We start from the raw sequence: 25,237 nt of genomic DNA, 5'->3' as shown, positions 1-25,237 counted from the left end.
CACGATGTTGACCTCTCTATAATTATTATTTTCTACCAAATTTACTTATAGAAATTAATTTAAATCCAAAAATAATTATGTATGATTCTCTTGAAAATAACCTCTTTTCTTCGGTCGTCCATCAAGTCTCGAAGTATCCTTGTTTTCCTGGAGGCGATTTAATGTCAGCAACCTTATAATACCTTTATCATAATAATATTGTGTGGTATATAGAAATGGAATAACCCAGTTTTAGGTTTTTTTTGTTTGAATTTGATGATGAACAACCTGCTGCCCGCCCTCTAGGGTATTAAATTCTTCACGTGCAAAAAATTATACTGCCTTTTTCTACTAATAAATACTGTGTGTCGTTGTACCTTATTTGTCATATACCAGCAGAGTAAACCATGGTTGTTCATTATCTATCTTCCTAAGGTCCAAAGGGCTATCTATCATATGATGTGTGGTCGTCTCTGACTAAGGACTTCAAAAAAAATTATGGAGAACCATAATACACACATACCTTAATCCCTAAACATTAAATATACTCCAAGAATAATGTCAAAGCTCAGGCCTAAAACATTAATAATAATACATCTCTCTACTCTTTCTCTCTCTCTCTGAAACATTATTAGGTCGTATAATATGGCCCACCAGTATAACACACATTTCATTCACCGTGAATTCGTGATGTCCTTGGGTATCACTCTTACTTTCATTTTTTTTGTTCTTACCACAAACCAATGTGGTTAATTTTCATGAATAACGGTAACATAACTCCCCCTTCGTCAAAAAAAAAGAAGAAGAACTTGAATAAGGAGATACACGATGTGTGCGTATATTTATATTAAATATGCAATAAAAACGCCACTAAACATTAACAGGACGAAGATATATACAATATTATTGTTTCTTTTGCTGGAAAATATTTCTTCTTTTCTTGGAAAATGGAAAAATGAATCTTCTTCATGCAAAAATTTTATTTTCTTAGACTTTTTGCTTTTATTTATTTATTTATCTTTTTTTTTTCAAAAAAAATCTAATTTTATTCTTTGTTTTGACTTAACTTTCCCAAAACAAAACACAATAGCTCCAATCCAGTCACATACACAAGGCGAGTCGAGTACCTCCATAAAAATATAAAAAACATGGGGATGGTGCGGTTACATATGTGTATCCTTGGAGCGATTAAATATTTACGAAAGTAAATTGCAGATAGCACTTAACACATAATAAAACCCGGATTTATATCCAAAGGGTATATACACCTTGAAATGTCCTTCGTACAAAACTTCACGCAGTATAGAGAGAGTGCTGGTACCGGTTTTTCTCCTGGTGTGCCCTATATTCGTTTTTTGAAATTGTCATGCGGGGTGGTGTATGTCGAAGGGTTGTTTTTCCAAAATAAAAAAAAAAAAAATCTCTTAATTTGTGCTGCGTAACAATTTCGTCCTTCTTAATTGTATATGCAAGGTTAGCATAATCAAACACACACACACGCACACACTCAAAGTCGACACGGGCTTTAACTTTGCCTCTCGCAACAACATACCTTAACCTAACTTTTCGGTGTTCCTATATTTATCTCAGAAACAGTGGTGTCACTATTTTTGAGAAGGGTGTATGGATGGGAAAAATGGGGCACATTATAGGGTACAACTTGATGGATTTTGCTTATATAAATTTTGTCGTTGTTGTTGTAAAGAATCTTCTTCGTCCTCGTTTTGTCGTATTTAAATTTTGGTTGCAGAGAGAAAAGACAAAATTGGGGTTAATGAGATACACGCTGCTGATAGTAAAGAGGTGGGTGTAAAGTATGCGAGTTTTGTATATAGGTAAAAAAAGGGATTGTGTAAAGCAGTATGGGGAATTTTGGAAAAAAAAAAAAGAGTGACAGATGAATTATTCAAATATATTCCGAAACAACCTCTAACGAAACATGCTGATCAATCTGAAATTTATTCGGTCGTAGCTTGAATTGTTTGGTTGTATTTTTTTTTTTTAAGAACTTTTTTTTTTCTGTACTGCTTTCTTGAAAAAAGATGTTGGGTTTCATCCAGAGAGATTGGAATTCTTTATAAGAAAAAAGATGGGGTTTCGTACTCGTTTCTGTTTAGGTGGAAATGTAAAATTTTCCAACCCTGAGGTGTATTGCTTTTCAATACAATTTTTTCGAATAAATTTTTGATTTTTTTTCTACTTCTCTTCCTCTTATTCTCTCTCTTCTTTACTTTCTTTGGTTTTTGTTATTATTGATTTTTTAGAAAACTTTAAATTGTATTGGGGTGGAAGGGAGTAGAAGATGTTTGAAAATGACAGTCGGTTTGGGAAGAAAAGATTATTATTATTTTCGTTTATTTTGACGTATATTTCTAGTAAAAATGAATCCCAATACCGAAATGATAAAGAAATTGTAGGATTTACTGCATTTTCTGGTAATGCAGTAAATAAACTGAAACAACTATTTTGTTGTTCTAAAGTCTTCTAATTTAAGAAAGTATATTGGTTCCTACTTTGACTATAATATTGCTGTCAGCAGTAAATCCATAGTCTTTTTTTTTACTGGATTTAGTCTATATATTCCTAGCTTTCCTGAACGTAAAATTATTAATTTAAAGTAAAATAGGTAACAGTGTTGTTAGAACTGCAGTTTTTTTTTATCTAAAAGCAGTCAATTGACTGAGGACTTATTGACTCCAGAAAGTTTAAACTGGACTTTTGTACTTCGAATCCAGTTGAATCAGTCATAACGTTGATTTAGTTGAATTGATTAAGGCTTACAGTTTAAAAGACCTTAAACTGACAAGAATAAGTTTTAAGAAATTACTGTCAATTGACTGCCTTCATTAACTTTACAGTGAATTCATATATTCAATGTATCGGTATTAACTGCTGGCTTTTAAGTTGTCCATTAGTACTTACAGCTATAAGTTAAATAAATTGACTGCAAGGACACAAACTATCAGTCACAAAAAACTGCAGTCAATTTACTAGTTTCATTAACTGCATACAGTCAACATGGTTGTCGAATTATTGGTACTTACAGCTTCCTGGTTAATAGAACTTAGTTTCTGTACCAATTTGCAGTTAAAAATAAAATTAAATAACTGCATATGAAATGACTCCATTTTCAATTGACTGCAATATTTTATAGCTCAGATGGTTATTGAAAATAAACTCATCAAAATACTGCACAATTAAAGGTATCTATACGAAAACATCCAAACACTTTTCAAGTGAAGCGATAAGATTGTGAAATAGCAAGGTATTTTAAATTATTTTAGCTGACTTACAATAAATACTGCAAAATTGATTTTTCACTATTGGAGCCTGCAATAATCCACTATCTATCTTTAAAACATATATTTCGAATGAGAAACATGATTAAAGAGAGTTTTTTTTAAGTCCACTTAAACTGCAGGACGTTAGCAAAAGCCTTTGTTATCAATTTTTTGCTAAGCCCAAAAGCTAACAAAGTCTTTTGATAAAATCGGTCTCATGATGTGTTAGTTAGCATTCAGCTAGTTTCTCTTCGGAAGCAATAATTTATTATTATGCAGTGAATGGGTAAGGCTATCGATTATTGTAAATGTTTATTTTCAATAGAACAATAGAAAATTTAAAATTCCTACCTTATTTTGTATCATTTATCGAAATAATCAGTTTGAACAGGGCCATGTTTCAGAGTTTACTACATCAACGACTATAAACAATAATAGACACCACCTTTTGGACTTCTCAAAGCTTATTTTAGAACATTTTAACTATTTACATTTACCTCAAATACTGAATTTTGATGTTGCTGATGTAACTGATATAGTAAGATCTAGAAAGGCCCAAAATATCTGCTTTGAAGCTACAGAGAGCATTTAAATCAATTGATTGTTTCTAGCTTATATATAATATTTGTTGGAAGCAGCTACCAAAAAAGTTATCAGATCTCTTACTAATTTCATTCACTTGAAATTACTGACTGTTTCGGCTATTTCTATTGAAAAATCAGTTTCTGTAACTAGATAATTGCTTCTTACTTTGTAGTTAAAATGGAAAGAATTACTAATTTTTTTACCGTATATTTTGAGTAACCTTGATTACATGCATTGACTAGTGTTTATTGCGGTAATCAGTTCCCCAGTTTTTATCGAATTGAATGCATGCAATCATAAGTCATTATTTCGAAAACCAGTACTACAGCACTAGTTGATTCTGATGATCAGTTTTGAATATATTCGTAGCTTTTACCAAGAAATCGTTACCTGCTACTGATTACCAAATAGATTAATACCATGTTAATGAAATAACTGATATTTCTAAACTACTACCGAATTAGTAGCTGCTTCAGATTGCTTGTCTTTTTTCGTAACTAGTAATTGGCGAAATCATTGGTAGCTCTTCTACGAATTTCTTGATTTAAAAAAATGGCCCGAATACTTCTTTAGTTGCAGTCAACTATTTGTAACTGCTTTCAATTTCTAAATCGATTTCATACAATTAATTTCTTAATTCCTGCCGAAAAGAAGATAGCAATTTTCTTAATGGTAAACATCTAAATTAATGATAGTTCTTCAATCAATTTGCTATCAGTTAGTAGTTATTTATTATTTCTATTATATTATTTCAATCATCAATACCGACAAATCAATAATGCTTGTTAATGTTTTTTTACCGCCTTTTCACTTAGAAGACTATTGGCATAGTCGAGAGTTTTCAAGAAAAATAAGTTGCAAACCTAACATCACTTATTTCATAAAACCATATGAATGCAAGGAAGGTTTTGACCTAATTTTACAACTTGAACGGTCGCTAAATCTCCATTTTATAGATTTTCTACCATAAAATAGCGTAAATTGTAAATTACCTGCTTTTGCAGGTCCCTAGTTGTCTATATTCTGGTCAAGCTGATTTTTTTCATTTATTTCAATAGTAGCCCTCTTTTCAGTGGAAATTTAATCAATAGCCACTTACCAATATCAGTTCTACACATTTCAAGCTTTCAACGCCCGTCAAAAGTGAAATCGCTCGTAAGCTGTCAGACGTCACACACTTATAAAGCCTAACTGTCTGTATCTGTCCAGTTTAACAACAACTAACAAAAAAAAAAAAAACTTACAAAGGACGAATTTGACCTATATCCGACTTCGGTTTCGTGTTTTCTTACGTCAGCCATGTTACGGCTATTCTCAAACGAAAAAATGGCTAACGTCTAAGCCGCTTTTACTTAATCAATTTTTAGCTGCGTTCAACAACCATCATTGAACGAACATGCAATTCTCTGTGAGACATGTGCTTGTGCATATCCTTCAGCAAAGCGTCTTTTTTCTAATGTAATGACGAGAAGTAAGGATATAACACATTTTGTTTAGTTTTTTTATATTTTTACGACCGATGACGGACGCGTGTTAGCTCTCATGACTCAAATACCCTTTCAAATTATATTTGTCAAATCGATAATATTTTTTTTTTTATCATCATCATCATCAATGGCCGATATTGTTGGTTAAAAAAAAAGCCTTCCTTTTATATACATTTTATCCAATTACTCATCAATTTGCCTTTGACCGAAAATGAAAAAAAAAAAAAAAAGGTTGCGTGTGCCATATTCTCTCCGAAAAACCGACGAGAAACGAGAAAAAAGAGGATATAAATATATTGATTTCTAACTTCAAATTGGTTAAAGAATATCATAAAAAATTATATAGAAGTGTTTGTGTGTATTTGTGTAAGAGAAAGTATCTTTTTTGAAAATAAAATGCCGGTAATTTGGTTAACAGGAAATATATATAAAGGATATAGCTTGATGTCACGCGCGCATCTTGTTGCTATAAATTTTTGTTTTTGCAAAAAAAAAATAGAACGAAAATTGGGAATAAGAATGCAATAAAATTTGTGGGCAGAGAATCTTCTATTTTTTTTTTTTTTGCTGAAGAAAAACCAACTCTTGATTGTATTAAAATTTAATGAGGGTCAGTCAGTTAAGTTGAGAAAAAAAAACTCAAGAAAACAAGGCCAAGTTAAGTATTATTAGGGTTTCATTGAAAATGGCCTTTTACTGAATTATTTTTAGCGGTTTTTGCTTGTAGCAATAAATATATATACCTATATCCTTTTTTTTCGTATTTTTTTTGGGGGGAAATAGGGAAATTTTATGGATTCAAATGTATCTTTTTTGAAGAGTTATTCGTTTGTTATGGGAAGGGGGTATTTTATGAGGAAGAAAAAACAAATATATCTTAAAATAAAAATATAGGCCTTAATATCTTGGACAAGGCACAGAGTTCAGAAAACGGATGTTAGATCGAGAGGGTTAAATATTTTACTACCCGCGTAATTTTTAAAGTATACTTTACTACAACTTCTCAAAACATAAAAATACGATAATTTATGCCAAACATCGATTTGATATTTTGTTTTCGTTTCATGCTAAGTGGTGGACTATTTTTTTTATGACTAAGTTTTATGTGAGGGGTCATGTTGAAAAATTTTAGTTTGAGTTTATGTCAAATAAATAAATAATGTGTCATATAATATTAGATACAATATTCTCGATAGGAAATTGTTTAATTGTTGTAACTGAGGCCATCAAATTTGCTTAACCATAGATAAACGACTATTTAACCATAACTATACCATAACTTAACCATATTTATACGATTCTTATACCTATACCATACCTATACCATACCTATACCATACCTATACCATACCTATACCATACCTATACCATACCTATACCATACCTATACCATACCTATACCATACCTATACCATACCTATACCATACCTATACCATACCTATACCATACCTATACCATACCTATACCATACCTATACCATACCTATACCATACCTATACCATACCTATACCATACCTATACCATACCTATACCATACCTATACCATACCTATACCATACCTATACCATGCCTATACCATACCTATACCATACCTATACCATACCTATACCATACCTATACCATACCTATACTATACCTATACCATACCTATACCATACCTATACCATACCTATACCATACCTATACCATACCTATACCATACCTATACCATGCCTATACCATACCTATACCATACCTATACCATACCTATACCATACCTATACCATACCTATACCATACCTATACCATACCTATACCATACCTATACCATACCTATACCATACCTATACCATACCTATACCATACCTATACCATACCTATACCATACCTATACCATACCTATACCATACCTATACCATACCTATAGTTTCCCCGGAAAAAAATGAATGGAAAGGGGTTTCTCGTCAATAAAATTGTCATCAGAATGACAGTTCTATGATGGATGCTTTATGTAGAATATTCCTATTAACAAAAGGATACCATCGAATTATAGGCCAGAATATGTTTTTCCAAAATAAGGAAATCCCGGTTAAAGTCTGATATTCTTCGATAAAAAGATTATGGAAATTTTCTTTTCACAAAGAAATCAAGACTTATGTTAATTTCTATCCAACTATCAACAAAAAAGCAATAAATCATTGTTATCGTTCTAGTAATTTCCTATAAATATTAAAAACCAAGTTTTTCAGCTTAAATAAGCAAAAAATCATTTATTTTCAACAGAGATCTATTACATTTCTATACCAAAAAATCTACACCCTCCTTTTTAGCTTGTATAAAAAGCTTAATAATTACTTTAACCTCACTCTCCATCTTTTTGTTCTACCCTTCTTTGAAATCTTTATAGGCAAAGGGAATCAAGTTCACATTACTCATCAATTTATTTATTTGAGAAATCCTTTTTCCTTAAAATTGCTTATTATGAATTATAAATAATAATTTGAACAAGTTCCACCACCGATATCCCTCTTTCAATGAGCTATTTATGGGGGCCATACAAAAAAAAAAAAAAAAACACAGGGATGGCAAAAGGCTACTATTTTCAATGTGAAATCGTAAAATTATCTTAAAGCAATAAATCAAAAATATTTTCCCATCTTCTCTTCGTAAAATAAAAGGGGCACATGGAAGATTATAAAACGATTCACTCATTTCCTTTTTCCTCATCCCCCTACCCTTCTCTGAAGGAACAAAAAGACAAAAAAAAAACTCCGGTAATAAGTAAATGACTATATTTACATATCTATACACCTTTTTTACGTCTTCCAACAGTGCCCTCATCGAGAAAAGTATAAAAAAAATATATATATAAAACAACCACCCCTGTGCTTTTTTTTTTTAAGACAATAATCATAACGACTGCGATGATGATGGTAATGGCACAGACATGATAAAAACGAAACGGAAATAGCATTTTTAATTGCACAAGGACCTTACAACATGAGCAGTAAGAACGAAGAAATACGACTTCTGGCACTCTTCTCTTGATGGCTGCTGGGCTGTGAATTAGGCAGCAGAGTGAGATGAAAATATAAGATAGAGAGGGAGAAAGACGAAGGAATTTTTTTTTATTTCTCATTTATGTAGGTTAAACTAAAATAAAAAAAAATTTTAGGGTGTTTTTTTGTGAAAATTCAGGTAAGGGTAAAAACTTGCTAAGCTGAAAACTAGCTCACTTGGATGCTGATTTTTCATTTTCTGAACTTTTTTTTGGGAAATGAGGGAACACATTGCCAGAGGAGGTTAAAGGTATCAAAAACCACCATAATCAAGATAAAGTATAAAGCAATTTTTTTTTGCTTGGTTTTCTTTTATGAATTTAAACGAACATTTGCAAAACGGGTACAGGAACTCTAAAGGCGAAGAATCCTTATACGCATGTGGGATGTTTAGAGAGAAGAAGAATTATAGTTGGTTCAACAAGAGAGGAACCACTCACTCCAGGGTAAGCAAAAAATATAAAATTTCGGCTAAGATAAATATTTGGGTTCTTTTTAACGGGTATGTGGATTTTAAGTCTTAGAAAATAAGATATTGGTTACAAAAAGCAGTCAATCATGGAATTTTATTTTAACAGTACTAACAAAAGGGTAGGTACTACAAAAACAAGTAAAATTCCCTTTTACCCAGGTTGAAAAATTCCCTCACATATTCCCTTCAAATAACTCTGAGATCGAAAATTGTGGAAAACCCGAAATCCAAAAAAAAAAAAAATTCAACTTCCATTAATCTTTTGTGACATGTTTCCAAAAGGGTTAAAGTAAACAAAATTCAACTTCGAGAATTTTGAGAGAGCTCAAAATCCAAAAAAGTTCAAATCTCAAAAATTTTAAAAATTCCAAATTCCTGATATGAAATTCGAATAATCCCAAAACCCGATATTCATATTCCAAGCATATTAAAACCACTAGAAAATTTCAACAGAAAATTTAAACCCAAAAAAACTCGAAATCAAATAATGTCAAAATTTGGGATAAACTTGTCCCCAAATTCTCAAAATCATTTAAACTCAAATCTAAAAATCCGACTAATGGAAATTTTTAGACTTCCAGATTTTTAGTTCTCGGAGATAAGAAATTTCGGGTTTTCTGAATTTTTGGGCTAACATATACAGGCACATCTTGATTTTCAAAATATGGAGTTTCGGGAACTATGATTTTCATTAAATCGGTGTTATGAATTCAAGTTTTTGAGTAGTTTGAAAAAAAAAAAAGATTCTTTTAAAATCAAATACCCTTTCTCCCAAAAGTTTTGGATTTTCTGGAAATAAACTCTTCGGAATTTCGGATTTCGTTTTGGATATATGATTTCAGAATTTTTAAATTTTAAAAATTACTAAGCAACAAATTAATCCAAATACCAAAAATTTCGGGTTATCCTAAGGTTTTCTTTTTTTCTTCATTTTGGATTTATTTTAATTAAATTTAAGAATTTCAATCACAAACTTAATTTTCAAAAAAGGGTACCTTGGTTTGAGGTTTTATGGATTTTGGGTCTCAGGGATTTGATTTTCTGGATTTTAATTCTCAGAACTTTGGAAATAGTGGCAAAGTTGAAAAAAAAACTTGCTCCTACAAAAATCAAAGTTCTTCTGAAAAAAAAGTTTTTGAGAACTAGTGGTTTGAAGATATATATTGGCTCCATGAATTTTCCGGTTTCTGGATTTTAGTAGACAAAATTTTTATCCAATACGGAACTTAAAAAAAATTCGTAAATAGTGTGTTGGGGTTTCAAGATTTTGGGTATTATGGATTTTGGAAAAAAAAAAAGATTTTTGGAATTTTTATTTTCAAATTTTTCTAGTTTGAAAAGTCAAATTTGGGGTTCAAAAGACAAATACCCTTTCTGATAAAAAATGTTACGTTTTTTTAAGATTTGGACCCTATAAGATTTCGAGTTTTTTGTTTCTCGTGTTTTTTGAATATTAATTTTCAAAATTTCAACATTAAAATAAATTTTAAAAAATACCCAAAAACCCTATCTCCTTAAATTTGTCTTCTCTTAAATTACAAACAAACAATAACAAAACAAAAAAACCTTAAACAACACCATCATTTACATTGAATATAAATTGTTTCCTCCCTGTCTGTCTGTTTCTCTGTCTGGATGATGTAAATTTTATACTAAAATGTAAATCACTATTTCAATTAAATTCCATCTGTCAAATTGCACTAAATCCATCGAAACAAATTACCCCACTAAATCGTTTGTTTCAATTATACTTAAACTCTGTTCTTCTTCTTCTCTCTTAACTGGGCTTATACCATTTTCGTATTCCTTTTTTTTTTTGAAAAAAATAATTATTCACCATTCGAAAGCAACAGTTGTTTTTAGTTTATCCTTTTCAATTCGTTATTTTTTTTTTTTGTTTTTGTTCTATTTCCAATTCAATACCAGGAACAAACAAGCAAAAGCATCCTTGCTAGTTAGTTAAACTCATACCTTCCAACAACACCAGATTAAATGCAAGCTCTCTGCCACAGAGTATACAAAAAAGAAGAAGAAGAAAGAAACCATTTCCATCTTTTTCGTTTTACAAAATCCTCTATTAATCCTGTATTTAGCTAAGTATTTTAAGCACAACGATTCTTGCTACTTATCCTTACGAAATCCTTTTTAAAAAAAAAAAAAAAAAAAAAAAACAATAGAATGGACGAAATTTGAGAGAAAGAGGGGGAAACAATATCTATGCAATGAAAGAACCAGAGGGAATAGATTCAATAGCTTAAAAAAAAAAACAATAAAAATAAATGGAAAGCTAAAAATGTCTAAATAACCAAAACCGAAACGAGAAGGTCCTTTTAATACTACTCCTGTGCTGCCATGGTTAAATGGCAATAGTGTTGGACACACAGGATCTAACAATAAGATGAGGTTGGTATACCACCATTCTTATACTACTGCAAGCCAAGCCAAGGCCATACCTGATGGGTATGGTTTAGGTTAGGTTACCCCTGGAATGAAATACCTGGTGAATTATTTATAGGCACTCATTTAGGAGTTTATCTGAAGATATAATACATAAATACCAGGAAGAGGCTGTGTTTAGTGGTAATGTGCAGGCAGGCACAGGCAGACTTCTGGGCTTTTGTCAGATGAATATTATTATTTTAATAAGTCCTGCTGGAATGCTATGAGTTTAAGTGTATTCGGGGGGCTTAGGATGTGCTAATTGTAAGGTATTAGTCTTGATTCTGTTGGACTTTTAGACTTTTTGAATGAGAATTACTGCGTAAGGGTTCTTTTTTTTAGATTTGTGAGGGCTTAAATGTTAGGATATAAACAAAAAAAAAAGGATTCTACCGGAACTTAGTCCTTAAAATTCATTAAGCACCTAATTATGCCTTTATCTATAATTCAAATTTGTGTGCCTTTTTTTCCCCCCATCAGAGTCATTAAAATGTCCTTTTTTCGTGTGCTGCCTATTCTTTATGCATTTTGTTAACACAATCTCTACTTGAGCTATAAATACATTTAAAAAGCATAAAACAATAAGCGGGAAACACACAATTTGGACTTATAAATGTTAATTAAAGCTGCGCTGTTATAGTTTTTTTTTTTTTTTTTGTTCTTGTTGTTTTTGTTTTAATTATGTAAGCAAAGTAAATACACCGGCAGGACAAATGAAATTACCGTGAAGGCACTTAGTGTGTAGGTAGACTTAAATAAAACACTATAGTGGTTATACAAACACTATAGAGATAGCTAGGTATATATTCACTTGTACCAGTGAGCCCCTGTTGTGTACTTTATTTGGACAGTAAAATACTGAACCGTAATTAGGTTTCACCCCGTTTGCTAGCTTTGCTGCTTGTGTAACACACCAACGACGACGGCAAATAAAACAAATATAGTCAAAAGACCAAACAAATAACAACAACAACAACAATACAAAAATTACACTGTTTTTTTCTTTTTTTTTGTGTTAGCATTATTTTCCATGATTTACCCAATAAATCACATTACGTACTAATTTAGGTACAAAACTGTTAAAAGTATGCAAACATTTATTTCAAACCAACCTACTCTTACATATACGAAGTTGGTGTCTGGTATTTTATTAGCTTTTACACAGGATATAGTAAATATAGTGCAATAATAATAATTATTTTGAATGCATAATCCCCAATATGGTATTTTGAAAGTTGAACATTGATTTTTTTTGTAAATATTCTAACTTAGGGGGCTTAGGTTTTTTTTTCAAAATTTTGGACAATCAATTTGGTAGGTGGTTTTAAGAAGCTAGGGCCTAAAATTAGCTTAAATAGTGTTTTTTTTATATGAAATTTGGGCGTTTTAGAAGTTTATCCGGGTCACTAAAAACGGAAAATATTAAATATGCACACTTGTAGATGAGTAAGAACTGAATTCTTGGAATTGTTTTAAGAAAAAAACGTTTATCCGAACATTAAATATTGTATCCAATCACCCGGATAATATCCAGATTGATATAATAAGTTTTTTGTTCAATAATGCTAAATAAAATTAACAATAATTAAAATAAAATTGAATTAAGTAATAAAGAGACAAAACTCAAACAAAATTACTGTTCATACTTTTGTTTTATCTTTATCCGGCTGTTATCCGTAGTGTAAAAAATAAAGTAAGAAAGTTTAAAATCATATAAGTGCATTAAGAGGCATTTAGCACTGAAAAAAACTTTTATCCGAATGTTTAGATTTGCATCCATACACCTGGATAACCCGTTTTCAATGTGAAATAATCCAACACGATACATTTTATTAAAAATTTTCAATTAGTTCCACGGATAACAACGCAAATGTAAATTCTGCAAATTATTACTGATGAAGTACATCTACACAAGAACTTACTTTCAACTAGGTCATAGTTATATCAATATAGAAGCCAGCAATGAAGTCGAGATACAAAACTCGGATACTTTTATTAAGAAATACTTTTATCCGAGAGTTTATATTCTTATCCATGCATCCGGATAACACTTTTCTAATGTATATTATCTTAATACACGCTTATTCTTTCAAAAATATGTTATCCGTAACCCAGAAAACATCCTTTCTTGACAAATATCACTTGAAAACTTCCCTTTAAATGAGAAAAAAAGTTGCTAATCAAATTTTTTTCTCAAATACATATTAACCAATTTAGGCTATCAAATATAATCATAATTCAAAATGTACAATATTAACGATTTAAACATGTTATAATTTAAAATGATACATTTCCTGCCTAATAACAACTAGTGATGGGAACTATCGAATGATTTGAACTATCGATAGTAAGTAACTGAATGATTTGAACTATCGAATAGTTCATTCATTCATTCATTCATTCATTCGAATAAAAACTATCGAATAAAACTATCGAATAAAAACTATCAAATAAACTATCGAATAAAAACTATCGAATAAACTATCGAATAAAAACTATAGAATAAAAACTATCAAACATTCAGTTATTTTTTACTCACAATTTTTTCATTTGATTTATATTTTCCAGTTTTTAGTAATATACATACTTTGTAAAGTACATACTTTATTTCACTGTTTGCAGTTTTTTAACTAGAATTTAAATAATATTTCTCAACTGAGGTTACATTAAATAATAAATAACAAGTACATACTGAATCAGAAAGGAAGATGGTTGTTGCTTTATTTTTACTATGTTGCGAAAAGATAGCCCAATTTTTGCAAAAATATAATATAATTAAAACGAAAACAGTGGAAAACCCACACTGAGGCAAAACATTTGCGCACAAAAAGAAACAAAATATTATTAGGTATGTCTCGTAAAACCAAAATAAAACAAAATTTTCATTTCATCTTAAAGGAGCATCCATCATACATTGAAGTACATAATATAAAAATCGTAAAATAAGGAAAACAAATAGTCGAAAAATGACCACTGGAAAGGATTTTTTTCCTTTTCTTACACTTTCTATTTTTGCTCATCCACATGCAAAATTGCAAATATCTAAAGTATATACAATAATTCAAACCAACCACACAGTTGCATCATATTATTCTTTACAAAATCCACTTCTTGATACATATACCTGCTGTCTGTGCGTGCGCGAATGTTTTGCTTTTTCCGAACCCATGTCTCGTAAAGTGATTGAAAAGATGGGTTTTCCCACTAATTAGGATCATAAACTATACACTGGCTGAACAATGAACATGTTCCGCTTTCCAGGTCAAAGAGTTATTTTTTTCTCTTTTGTCACTTTTTTATGACACCGCACTGACCGGCAGATAACTTCTATTCTTTTCATGCACCGTGCCGCCTTTCTTTTTCTTCTTTACCGCCTTTGTTTTGAAAATATGGGCACTCCAACATAAAACACATAAATTCAGTCCTGACAAAACTTTCAAAATATCATTTGGAAGATCACACATTAGGTATGTGTATCATCATTCATCTTTCTTCAGTCCTTCCTTCAAATGCAGATAAAATCATTTACAATAAAATTGTGAAATCAAGAGAAAAAAGAAAATAGTAGGGAAATAAAATTATGACTGATTAAAAAAAAAAACTGAAAGAAAACAGTAACTGAATATAAAAAAATGCAAATGAAAAAACTATTCAAATGAAAAAACTATCGTTTGAAAAAAACTATTCAAATGAAAAAACTATCGAATAAAAAAACTATTCAAATGAAAAAACTATCAAATAAAAAAAAACTATTCAAATGATAAAAACTATCGTTTGAAAAAAACTATTCAAATGAAAAAACTATCGTTTGAAAAAACTATTCGAATGAAAAAACTATCGAATAAAAAACTATCGAACGAAAAAACTATTCGAATGAAAAAACTATCGAATAAAAAACTATCGAACGAAAAAACTATTCGAATGAATGATTTTAAACTATCGAATGAATGAATATTTTACAACTATCGATAGTTTGATAGTTTTTATTCGATAGTTCCCATCACTAATAACAACCTTGTCAAGGAAAGATTTTGCTTCAATTATTTCCAACACATTCTATTATTTGTATAATCATATCATTTCGACCAATCTAAAAAACAAAATACAACAATTTAAAAAATTATAACAAAAAAAAACTAACACTCGCGTGTGTATCAACAAAACTTTCAATTTAGGTCAACAATTTTAGAAAACTATTTAAGCCATTTTGTTGTGCGATAAGTGAATAGGTACAAGCTAAAAAAAAAAAAACATCACTTTTCAACTTAACTATGTAACATTCTAAACAGCCGGAAATATGTATGTAGTGCCCCTTTCCACACCCCCTATCAACGACAAAATAGCAACTAAACTGTGTCGCATGTGGGTACACTTATAAGAAGTGACATTATACCGGTTACCGCTCCTTATATGTGTTAAGTTTTGTGACAAAACAAAAAAAAAAAATAAATAAAAACGTGAGTAACTACAAAATAAAGTAATTGCAGTTTATTTAATGAAAAATATATACCGGGAAGTAAGTATCCTACAAAAAAAAAAAAAAAAAAAAAAAAAAAAAACCTGGTGGTGAATAGACGAACCTCGTCATCGTGTTTTGTCGTCGAGCCAACAAAGAAGAAGAGGAAGCACTGTGATGCATGGGTACCCGCCGGATTGCATTTTGGCTAATAGCATTATTACGACTTATCCGATGAGTACCGTATTTTAATTTAATTATACATATATGCGGACGACGAAACAAAATAAAAAAAAATAAAAATAAAAGAGGAACATTATTTTGTATCCCCATCAACGTGGATAGAGGTGTTAGGATAAGGGGGCGGAGCGTGTCGTTCTAATGGTGGTGACACGAATCCAAGTTAATTCATTTTGTGGAGACTTTCTCACAGGGTCTATATTTTTTTTTTTTTTGTAGGTATAAATATAATGTACAAACTAACACCCGTAACCGCTTTAAAGCAGTTTAATCGTCGACACGTTTTTAGTCGTTTTTATTTCTGTTTTTTTTTTTTTTTTTTTTTTTTAATTTTTAATGTTAGTTTCGTGTGAAAAGGTTGTGTTTTTTTTTTCATCTATTTTTATTTTGCACTAAGGTTAGCGGAAGAGAGCGCGAGAAAAATCTAAAAAAAAAAACATAGAAAATTTATTTCATACATGTGGCCTTAGGACACATTGAAAGGATTATTGAAAGGATTATTATAGCAGTTTTTTTTTTTTCTTTTTTTTTTTGCTCATAAAGCCCCTCTTGCTTGCAGCTTATATCCGAGTTTTGTTAACCATAGGACCTAGCAAGCAATTCTAACAATGGACACATGGGGGCCTCTGTAAGGCTGTGTAGAAGAGAGGGAAAAAAAAATTAACATATACAGTCAAACTTCTTTATAACGAACTTCTTTATAACGTAATTTTCTCTATAGCGAATTTCATTTCGTTCCCCTTCCCCTTAAAAAACATTCCATACGAATTAGTTTCTTTATAACGAAGTTCCCTATAACGAAATTCTCTTTATAAAGAACTATTTTTTTTTGACTCAAGAGCAAATTCGTTTCTTTATAACGAAATGTCAATTTTCAAATTTGAAAAAAAGCTCACTAGATTTGTATACCGAGTTTTAAAAGGGAACTCCCCGTTTTGGCAAGAATTTTCTTAAAGTTATTGTATGTATGTATGTTTGGATGCATGAAAAAGGGTACATGTGTTTTAGAAATTGTACGCATATAGACAGGTGAATCGTTCGTTTGAGTTTACATTTTAAGTTAGCCAATCACAAGGCTATTTCGCTATGAGAGAATATTGATAAAATTAAAAGTGGAGAAAAGAAAAGTATGTGGCTGAAAAATTTGATGTGTCGTTTAGTACACTATCAACAATGTTAAAGAATTAACTAAAAATTTTAAAGTTATGATTCATGTGCATGTTCAATTTCAAAGTTGATATGTTTTAACTAAAAAATATAAATGAATAAATTTCCTTAAGATGAGTTCTTTTTTGTACCATATTATTTTAAAAGAACACATGCAGTATTAAAAAATAAATTTTCTATATAACGAATTTTTTATAAAACTTCTTTATAACGAAGCAATTTTTTGTTCCCTTGAAGGTTCGTTATAAAGAAGTTTGACTGTACATACATTCATATATACACAGCATATTCAGATTCACAAAGTTTCTATTGTTCTTGCATCATAGATCCTCGAGTTTGATATAGGTATAGGATATAAACCCACTCGTATTGTTATTTTTTTCACTTTTTTTTTTGTAATTTCTGGTGGAATGCATTTTTGAGTTTTTATATGCGAGTGAAATTTTTTAAGTTTTTTTGTATACTTTTTATCTTTTCATTCCAGCGAAAATAGTTGAATGGGTAAAAAAGCAAATATTCTTTCATACCTATAGTTTTAAACTTGTGAAAAAAAGTGAAAAAAAAAATGAGAAGGGTTTGAAAAATATGCATGAAATTGAGCCAAAAGGGTGGATATAGAACGATAACATACCTTCACATTCGAAATTTGTTATTTTCATTTTACAAGAGTCTATTTTTCGCTACAAAGTTGAAATGAAATCGAAACTGTAGCAATATCACATCGAAGTGAAATCTAACAAGGCCTGTTTCTCACTTGTTCCACAATTTGAAAAGTCTCTAGCAGGGCCCCTAATTCAATTAAATATTTAACATTCTATAGCTTATAATCAATGGATAATCAAAACGTTTTTAAGAATGCCTCATTTATCAAATTGTGATAAACGACCTTAAAGTTATGAGGGAATAAGTGAACATCCAAAAAAATTTTTAGGGGTCCTTACAGTAAAACTATGAAAAAAAGGAGAAATAACATGTACAAGCTTCAAGCTTTGGTATTGTCGATTTTTAATGACAAACTGATGAAATCAAAACTGCAAAGTGAATATCGGATTTACTCGAGGTTCGAACTGGGTCCGATTCAGAAGATATAAAACGGAAACATCAAAGAGCGATGGAGCTTTTTAAAACCTCAATTAATACCGGTAACGAAGTTTCATTCTCCAAAATGCTTATAAACAAATATTTACCTCTGAGTTGTAATGACAAAAAAGTATAAATCCATAGTTTCTGCACATTTTTCAACTCAAAATTAGAGAAAAGAAAACATTTGTAACTTGCGTTGGGCGCCACTTTACAAAAAGAATACAACTCAAGTCAAAAAAAAATTAACAGTTGCTAATTCTATACGAATAGGCCTATGAAAAAATGTTTGAGTTTAAAAACAATCTAAAATAAGGAAATAAAGTAATTAACCTCACGTTGGGCGCCATATAAATTTAGCTTAATGTCAAAATGAGGGAAAATTTAGCCCAAAATTTGTTTTAATGTAAATGATTATATATTTTTAGAATCTATCAATCATTAAAAAAGAACTCCAGCATTTTTACTCAAAATTAAGAAAAAATCCTACTGGCGCCCACGTTGGGCAGAAGACAAGACAGAATACGGGAAAGTTTTGCCTAAAAATGTTTTCTTTTATGCTTTTTGCTTATGGCTATCAATTTTTTAGGTTTTATGACAGGAAAGTTTATTCAGATCCTACCTGAGTTGGGCGCCACTTTATCATAAGCAATTCCATTTAAATTAAAAAATAAGCTCAAGTCCCTCAAATTGGAATACGAATATGTTTATGAAGTAATTTTTGAGTTCTAGAGGTTATCAAAACAAACTTTTATAAAAAAATGTATTCCATCTTGCATTGGTCGCCATATAATTTTTAAACATTTTTGAATTTAAAAGTAAAAAAAAAAAAGAGTGGAATAAAGTCTTTTATTTATTAATTCGCATTCAAAAACCAAAAAAGACCAAAAAACCAACAAAAAAAAAATATGTCCTGCGTTGGGCGCCACTTACTTTAAAATACAAGACAGAATAATTTTGTTTGCTTTTTGCTTATTGTTAATGATTTTTCAAGACTCTATGAATCAATAACAAAAGAATTTAAGAATTTAATCAGATCGAACCTGAGTTGGGCGCCACTTTACTCTTTTTCCCCTTTAAAGTGGACAAAGTCTTTTTACTTGGTGAAAGCGAGAATTTGAAATACCGAACTGCGAGTTCAATTTTGTTTTCTATGTAATAACGAAAAATGGCGCCCAACGATTTGTGAAGTAATATATTTTGGGGTTTGGCGGTCCCTGATCCTATCCCAAATCCAATATATGCCCCTTTAGAACTAAGTGAAATTAGAATATGCCATAAACATAGAAAGAAAAAACCTATTGCAAAGGGCTTCCAACAATATAATGTCCCTAGAAGAGCCGTGAAAAACAAGACTAGAACACGGTCCACTCAAGCACTTGATTTCATTTTTATCCATTCCAATGTGTGTTTGTCCTGTACACATATATACCCACCTTACGCCTACACAAACCTTATTGTTGATGGTATGGCTTTGGTTTGAAAAGTCCTTTTGTCCAGCGAAAAACATTCCAACGTATATCTACTCTATACTGTTATAGAAGCGCATATTCATGTTCACACCATCACCATTGGACGATTTTTTTATTTTGTTTTTGTCCTCCACATCATACTCGGGCATATATATATACTCTATACTCATCCTTGTAGAATAACGAAATGCAATTAAAAGAACGTTTTATAGCCTTTGTAAAGCACTTTCTATTGTTTTGGAAAATTGAGTGTTATCAACAGTCCCAGCAGCAGCAGTTTTTTCCATTCACCCTGAGAGAGAGAGATGGTGATCAGGGAGGGAAGAAGGACTCTCGTCGTTCATTCTTTCCCTTTCTGCTGTGTCGCTTGCTGTGCTCTGTATGGATTGAATTTTTTTTTTTTTTAATATAAATCAAAAGTTAAGTGAAAGTTGCATGCTGTCGAGGGCTTTTGTTTGCGCCTCTCAGTCACACATATACTTATATATATGTGAACGATTCATTTTTATCTTTCAAAATCAATGCATGTAAACAGAAACACTATATGCCTTTGCATGCATCCTTAATACCCCTTCTCGCACCCTGTAAACAACACTCCCATTGATGTTTTTTTTTTTTTTTTTTTTTTTGTGAACAGATAGGCAAAAGTTGTATGTTTTATTGAAAATTTGTATAACAATAAATGCAAAAAATAAAAAAAAAAACTATTAAAATAGTTAAAACAAATAATAGATACAAATACGAAACAATGGTGTGGTTCTGTTAAATTACGGGTAATGGATGTTGGGGTAAGATAATGGATGATGGCGTGTTCGACAAAATGTCGGTTTAAGTTTTTTTTTTTTTTTTGTATTTTATTTTTTAACAAATGATGGGAAAATGAATATTCTTCGATGGATTTTTTTTTAATTGTAAAGAGATATTTTTTTTTTATATTTCTATATTAACTACTGATTCGGTTTTTGTATATAAAGAATAAAAAAAAAATGGTATTTGCAAGAATTTTTTTTTTTTTTTGTAATAGCTTTTGCATTTGCATGGCAATATGTTTGTTTTAATGGAAAACTGCTAATGGAAAAGAAATGTGATGGGATCTGAATCTGGTTTTTGTTTTTTTTTTTTTTTTTTGTTATACATTTTTGTCGTTAGGAATTTTTTCAAAGAACAAATAAATGATTGATGGAAAATAGCTTTTAAGAGATAGTGATGTGTCATTATTGGTATTTTCTTTCTTTCTTTATTTTTTTTTATCAATGTAAACGAAAAAATGTAAAATTGATCACATCGTTTAAAAATGTTTTTTTTTTTTTTCTAGTTACAAGGTATTTCAATTTGTTTTTCCAAATGGCAGAGTAACGTCTTCCTTCAAGAAGCTTTTAAAAAATAGTTGTAAAGACGCATTTTCAATCATTTTTTTTTTGTTTAATGTTTTTGTAGATTAATCTCTTATGATATCAGAAAATGGCGCCCAACGTATTTTTTTTATATAGCCTCTGAAAATGGCAGTTTGAATCTAAGGTTTCTTACTGTACAAATATCTATAATGCATTATAAATAAGAGTCCTTAGAACTTAAAAAAAAAAATATCTATACAATTTCTAGGAAAAACGGCGCCCAAAGCTAGGCAGATATGTACATTTATTTATTTGTTTGTATTTTTTTTTTCGTTGTTTCTGAAGAAAACCCTCGACTGTCTCTATGGTAACAAAAACCAAGAATCAAAATTTGGCCAAAAGGATTAAGAACTGTTCTTGATGGCGCTTTAAGGTTGTTTCTATGGACTTAAAGTCTCTTTGGTAACAAAAAATAGCGCCCAACTATGTTGAGGTAACTATTTTACTTTTTTTTAACGTCTTAAAAAGAGGAAATAATAATTTGAACGAAAGTATTGAGAATTGATGCATTCAAAAATTTTTTTTTTTTAAGTGGCGCCCAACGTTATATTTTTTTTTATTATTATTTTCTGTCTATGGTATTGGAACCTAATTTAGTAAACTTAAAGCAAAAACCAACCACAGGTCAATCAAGAACTTACTTTTTCTAATTGGATTCCAATCAATCTTTTAAACTAATCGATTGTTTTTAAATATAAATTGAATTAACTATTTTTAAAATCGATGGGGTGTGAAATTTTTTGCCCCTCCTAAAGTTACGTGTAAAACAGTCTTTTATAACAAGTGCAAACTTATATATTACTTTGCACTCTCTGTCTCTAAGCTTCTTCTATTCTCCCTCTTTCTTATTTATGTCCCCTAACTTTTCTAAATCTTCTTTAGTACGCAACCTCCCTAAGTCACACCTTAACCTAACGTTCAATCAATGAAATAATTGGAATAGCAAATTCAGTAGAAGACGAAGACAATTTTTTTTTTTTCGTTACCACTTTCATGGCTCATTATCTTCACGCTTTTTAAATTGGATTCTTTTGCTTCAATGAAAATTTAATCTTCAAAAGGAATTTTTTACAAAACGTTTACCTTATAAGAATAGGTAAAAAGAAAGAGATAGAATGAAGATGTTATGTATTCTTGTATTTTTGTTGAGGTAAGAGGATTAGTATCGCGATGGTAGTTGTAAGGTTTTTTTTAGATGTTTTTGTAAGAATTACAAACTTATATACAAAAAATAGAAGTATTTGATAAGACTTGAACTAAGGATAATTTAAGATTTTTTTTCTCTTAATTTAAAACATATAAAGTTTTAAGTATTAAAATATAAAAATAAATAAAATGACAAAATAAAATCTTATAACTTTTCTTTTTTCTTAACTTTTTTTCAGATGAACCGTGCCCTTCAGCTTAAACCAGCGGATAGTGAAAGTCGTGGCGGTAAGTTATTTTTTCAAACTTAACTTTCAAAAAAAAAAAAATACAATTTTTTTTTTTTTCTTAGAATAGAAATTTTCTTGTTAATTGTGTTTCTTATTTATTATAAATTAGTTGTTGAATGTGTCTGTCTCTTGTGAAAATTAAAATCAAAAATTAACTTATAAAAATTGTATAAAAAATATATAGTTTAATATTTTTTTTTTAGAATGAGATTAATTCTATTTTTGAAAAATTAAAAAAATATCTATAAAAATTGTGTAGAAAATATTGGTTGAATGTTATTTAATGCTTGCACCAAAATAATTGCTGCTTTGCACATCATATTTAAAACAAAACAATAAACAAAAATGATAAAATACGGTTTTTATATCAACCAAAATCAATCAAAAAAGAGGTCAAAAGCTGGATTAGGAGTCTGTTATGACAAATAGATGCTTAAAAGAGACTGTTTTTTTTTTTAAGTTTTTGTCATTGAAATCTGGCTTAGTTTTGAATAGAATGCCAGGAATACATACAATTTAATAACTGGCGCCCAATGCGAGATGTGTTACTATTTAAAATCAACATTTTCCTTTGTATCATTATAATTATGTCTAAAGTAACTTACAAAGATTGTATAGGCTCACAAAAAACCATAATCGCAATAAAGAAATAACTTGTATACTTGTTTTTCTGTAAGCGGCGCCCAACGTGAGCTTATAATTCTACATCCAAACCACACAAAATGAAGTTAGTTCATTTAAATTTTCAATCAATGACTATTAAAGTAAAGCAATAACAACTTGTGAAAAAGTATATACAAAGAAAGAAGAATTTGGGTTCACATTGGGCGCCATTTAAGTTTAAGTTTCGAAAAAAAAAAACAATTTAAATTTTTTACTATTACCTACTATAGAGTCCAAATGCTCTTTTAAGAAAATGTTTTGGTTCTTAATTCAAATGACAAAAAAAAAAAATCAAACTGAGAGTAACTAAATTGGGCGCCACTTAATTTAAAATATTGGGTCCATGACTCGAAGTAAGTAGGATATATAAAAAAGATATATTCCTAATCTACATACTACTTTATTTTGAAGTTTTAAAATATTTTTTAAATCGATTTTTACTTGAAGTTGAGCCCAAATTTATCATACGTCAATCAACTTAAGTGAAAAATTAAATTTATGAACTATTTTAAATAAAAACTAATTCTTAAAAACATTTGCTTGGTTCTTCACTCCAAAAAAAATGGTACAAATAATCGATTGAATCTCGCATTGGGCGCCATTTAATTTTTTAATATTAAGTTTAAATGAGTGAAAATTTATCACGAACATATTTCTTTCATATAAAAATGATAAACTCTATGAAACAATCACAATAAATTTTATCAATATGAACCTGATTTGACCAATTCATCATTAACCATTCTATTGATTTAAATATTTTACTTATTTTACAAGTATTACACAGAAATACCATCAAGTTTTTAAGTGACACCTTAAGTTCTAATACCAAAATAAAAAATATAATCTTGCATTGGCTCTAAAGTTAAATTGAAAAAAAAGGCTCTTGCATTGGGCGCCATTTAACTTTGGATACAAGATGGAACAGGAGAAAATTCACTTTGAAAATATTTTTTTCATGCCAAGTGTAATTGTAAATGAATTTTGTTCACTCTATTAATCAATCAAAACTAAATTTTATCAATTTGAATTTTCGTTGGGCGCCACTTTTTTGTATTAAAATCGTACAAAAAATTATTTGTTGAGATAAAATCAATCTCTACAACTAAAAAACTAAATCTTGAAAAACTTCCCAGCAGCAATGTGAATTCCACAAATGTATCTCTGCACAAATTCCCATTTATAAGCCTTCAATCATGATTTTCTAAGAAAAATAGTTATCAAATATATTTTTTCACAATAATCTCATCTGTATCTAGATTTTGATAGTACTAAATCCTTTATATTCTCAATAAAATTTCTCACAAAAGTCAAGAGTTCACGTCATTTATATAAATATAAGAAAAAAGATACTCCCAATCGTCTCATAGCGAATTCATTTCTGTAAAGAAAGTGGTTCTCTAATATCCTCCTCTAGAGATTAAACTTGAAAGAAAATTTATCCTTTCAACCGTAGAGTAAAGAAAGAGTGAGAGCGAGAGAGAGAGATACAAAATATTGTGAGAGAACTTTGAAAGCAATTAACTTCTTTCACTTAAAATGACATTCCTTTTCCCCGAAATGTCATTCACGAAAATGAAAAGAATCTCTCTTCTTCTGATGATGTAGGTACTAGAATATGACTTTATTTCGAACGAGGGTGGTGTTTTTTTTTTTTTATTGCAATGAAAACTATCATACTTCTTTGCACTTTAAGAGTTTCTTCCAATCTAACCGATAAAAAAAGTTTCTGTTATTTTTTCTTCATCATTTTTTTTGTTGTTTCCTTGAAAATAAATGAATTCCCTGAGTGAAAATAACGACAACGACAACGATAGCAATATGAACCACATTCTTCCTCGTTTCGGTCCCAAGGATATCATTTTCTAACTCATGTAATACGATGACAATTGTCAGCATCCAACACGTACAAAGTACATAGAACATAGAGAACAACGCGATATCATCATAGTGCAAATGACTCCTTGAGGGAATGTCAGAGGGAGCACATAGTGAAAGGAGAGAATTATTATTATGACTCACCTTTTCATCTAAGGTTCATCATCAA

At 30.0% G+C, this 25,237-nt stretch overlaps 1 protein-coding gene across 9 annotated transcripts in view; it reads left to right on the top strand.

Moving 5' to 3' along the window:
* Nucleotides 1–25,237, top strand: part of LOC129918266 (CUGBP Elav-like family member 4) — a 993,834-nt gene that overhangs the window by 767,173 nt on the left and 201,424 nt on the right. For all 9 annotated transcript variants that reach the window (XM_055998713.1, XM_055998708.1, XM_055998710.1 and 6 more), the window contains one exon: nucleotides 22,477–22,525. In XM_055998713.1, the coding sequence (XP_055854688.1) occupies nucleotides 22,477–22,525 (49 nt within the window). The remainder of the gene's footprint in view (nucleotides 1–22,476; nucleotides 22,526–25,237) is intronic.

Source organism: Episyrphus balteatus, chromosome 4, assembly GCF_945859705.1.
Source record: "Episyrphus balteatus chromosome 4, idEpiBalt1.1, whole genome shotgun sequence".
Classification (NCBI taxonomy): Eukaryota; Metazoa; Arthropoda; class Insecta; order Diptera; family Syrphidae; genus Episyrphus; species Episyrphus balteatus.
The sequence above is the reverse complement of the archived record's forward strand: the minus strand, read 5'-3'. Positions and strand labels throughout refer to the sequence as shown.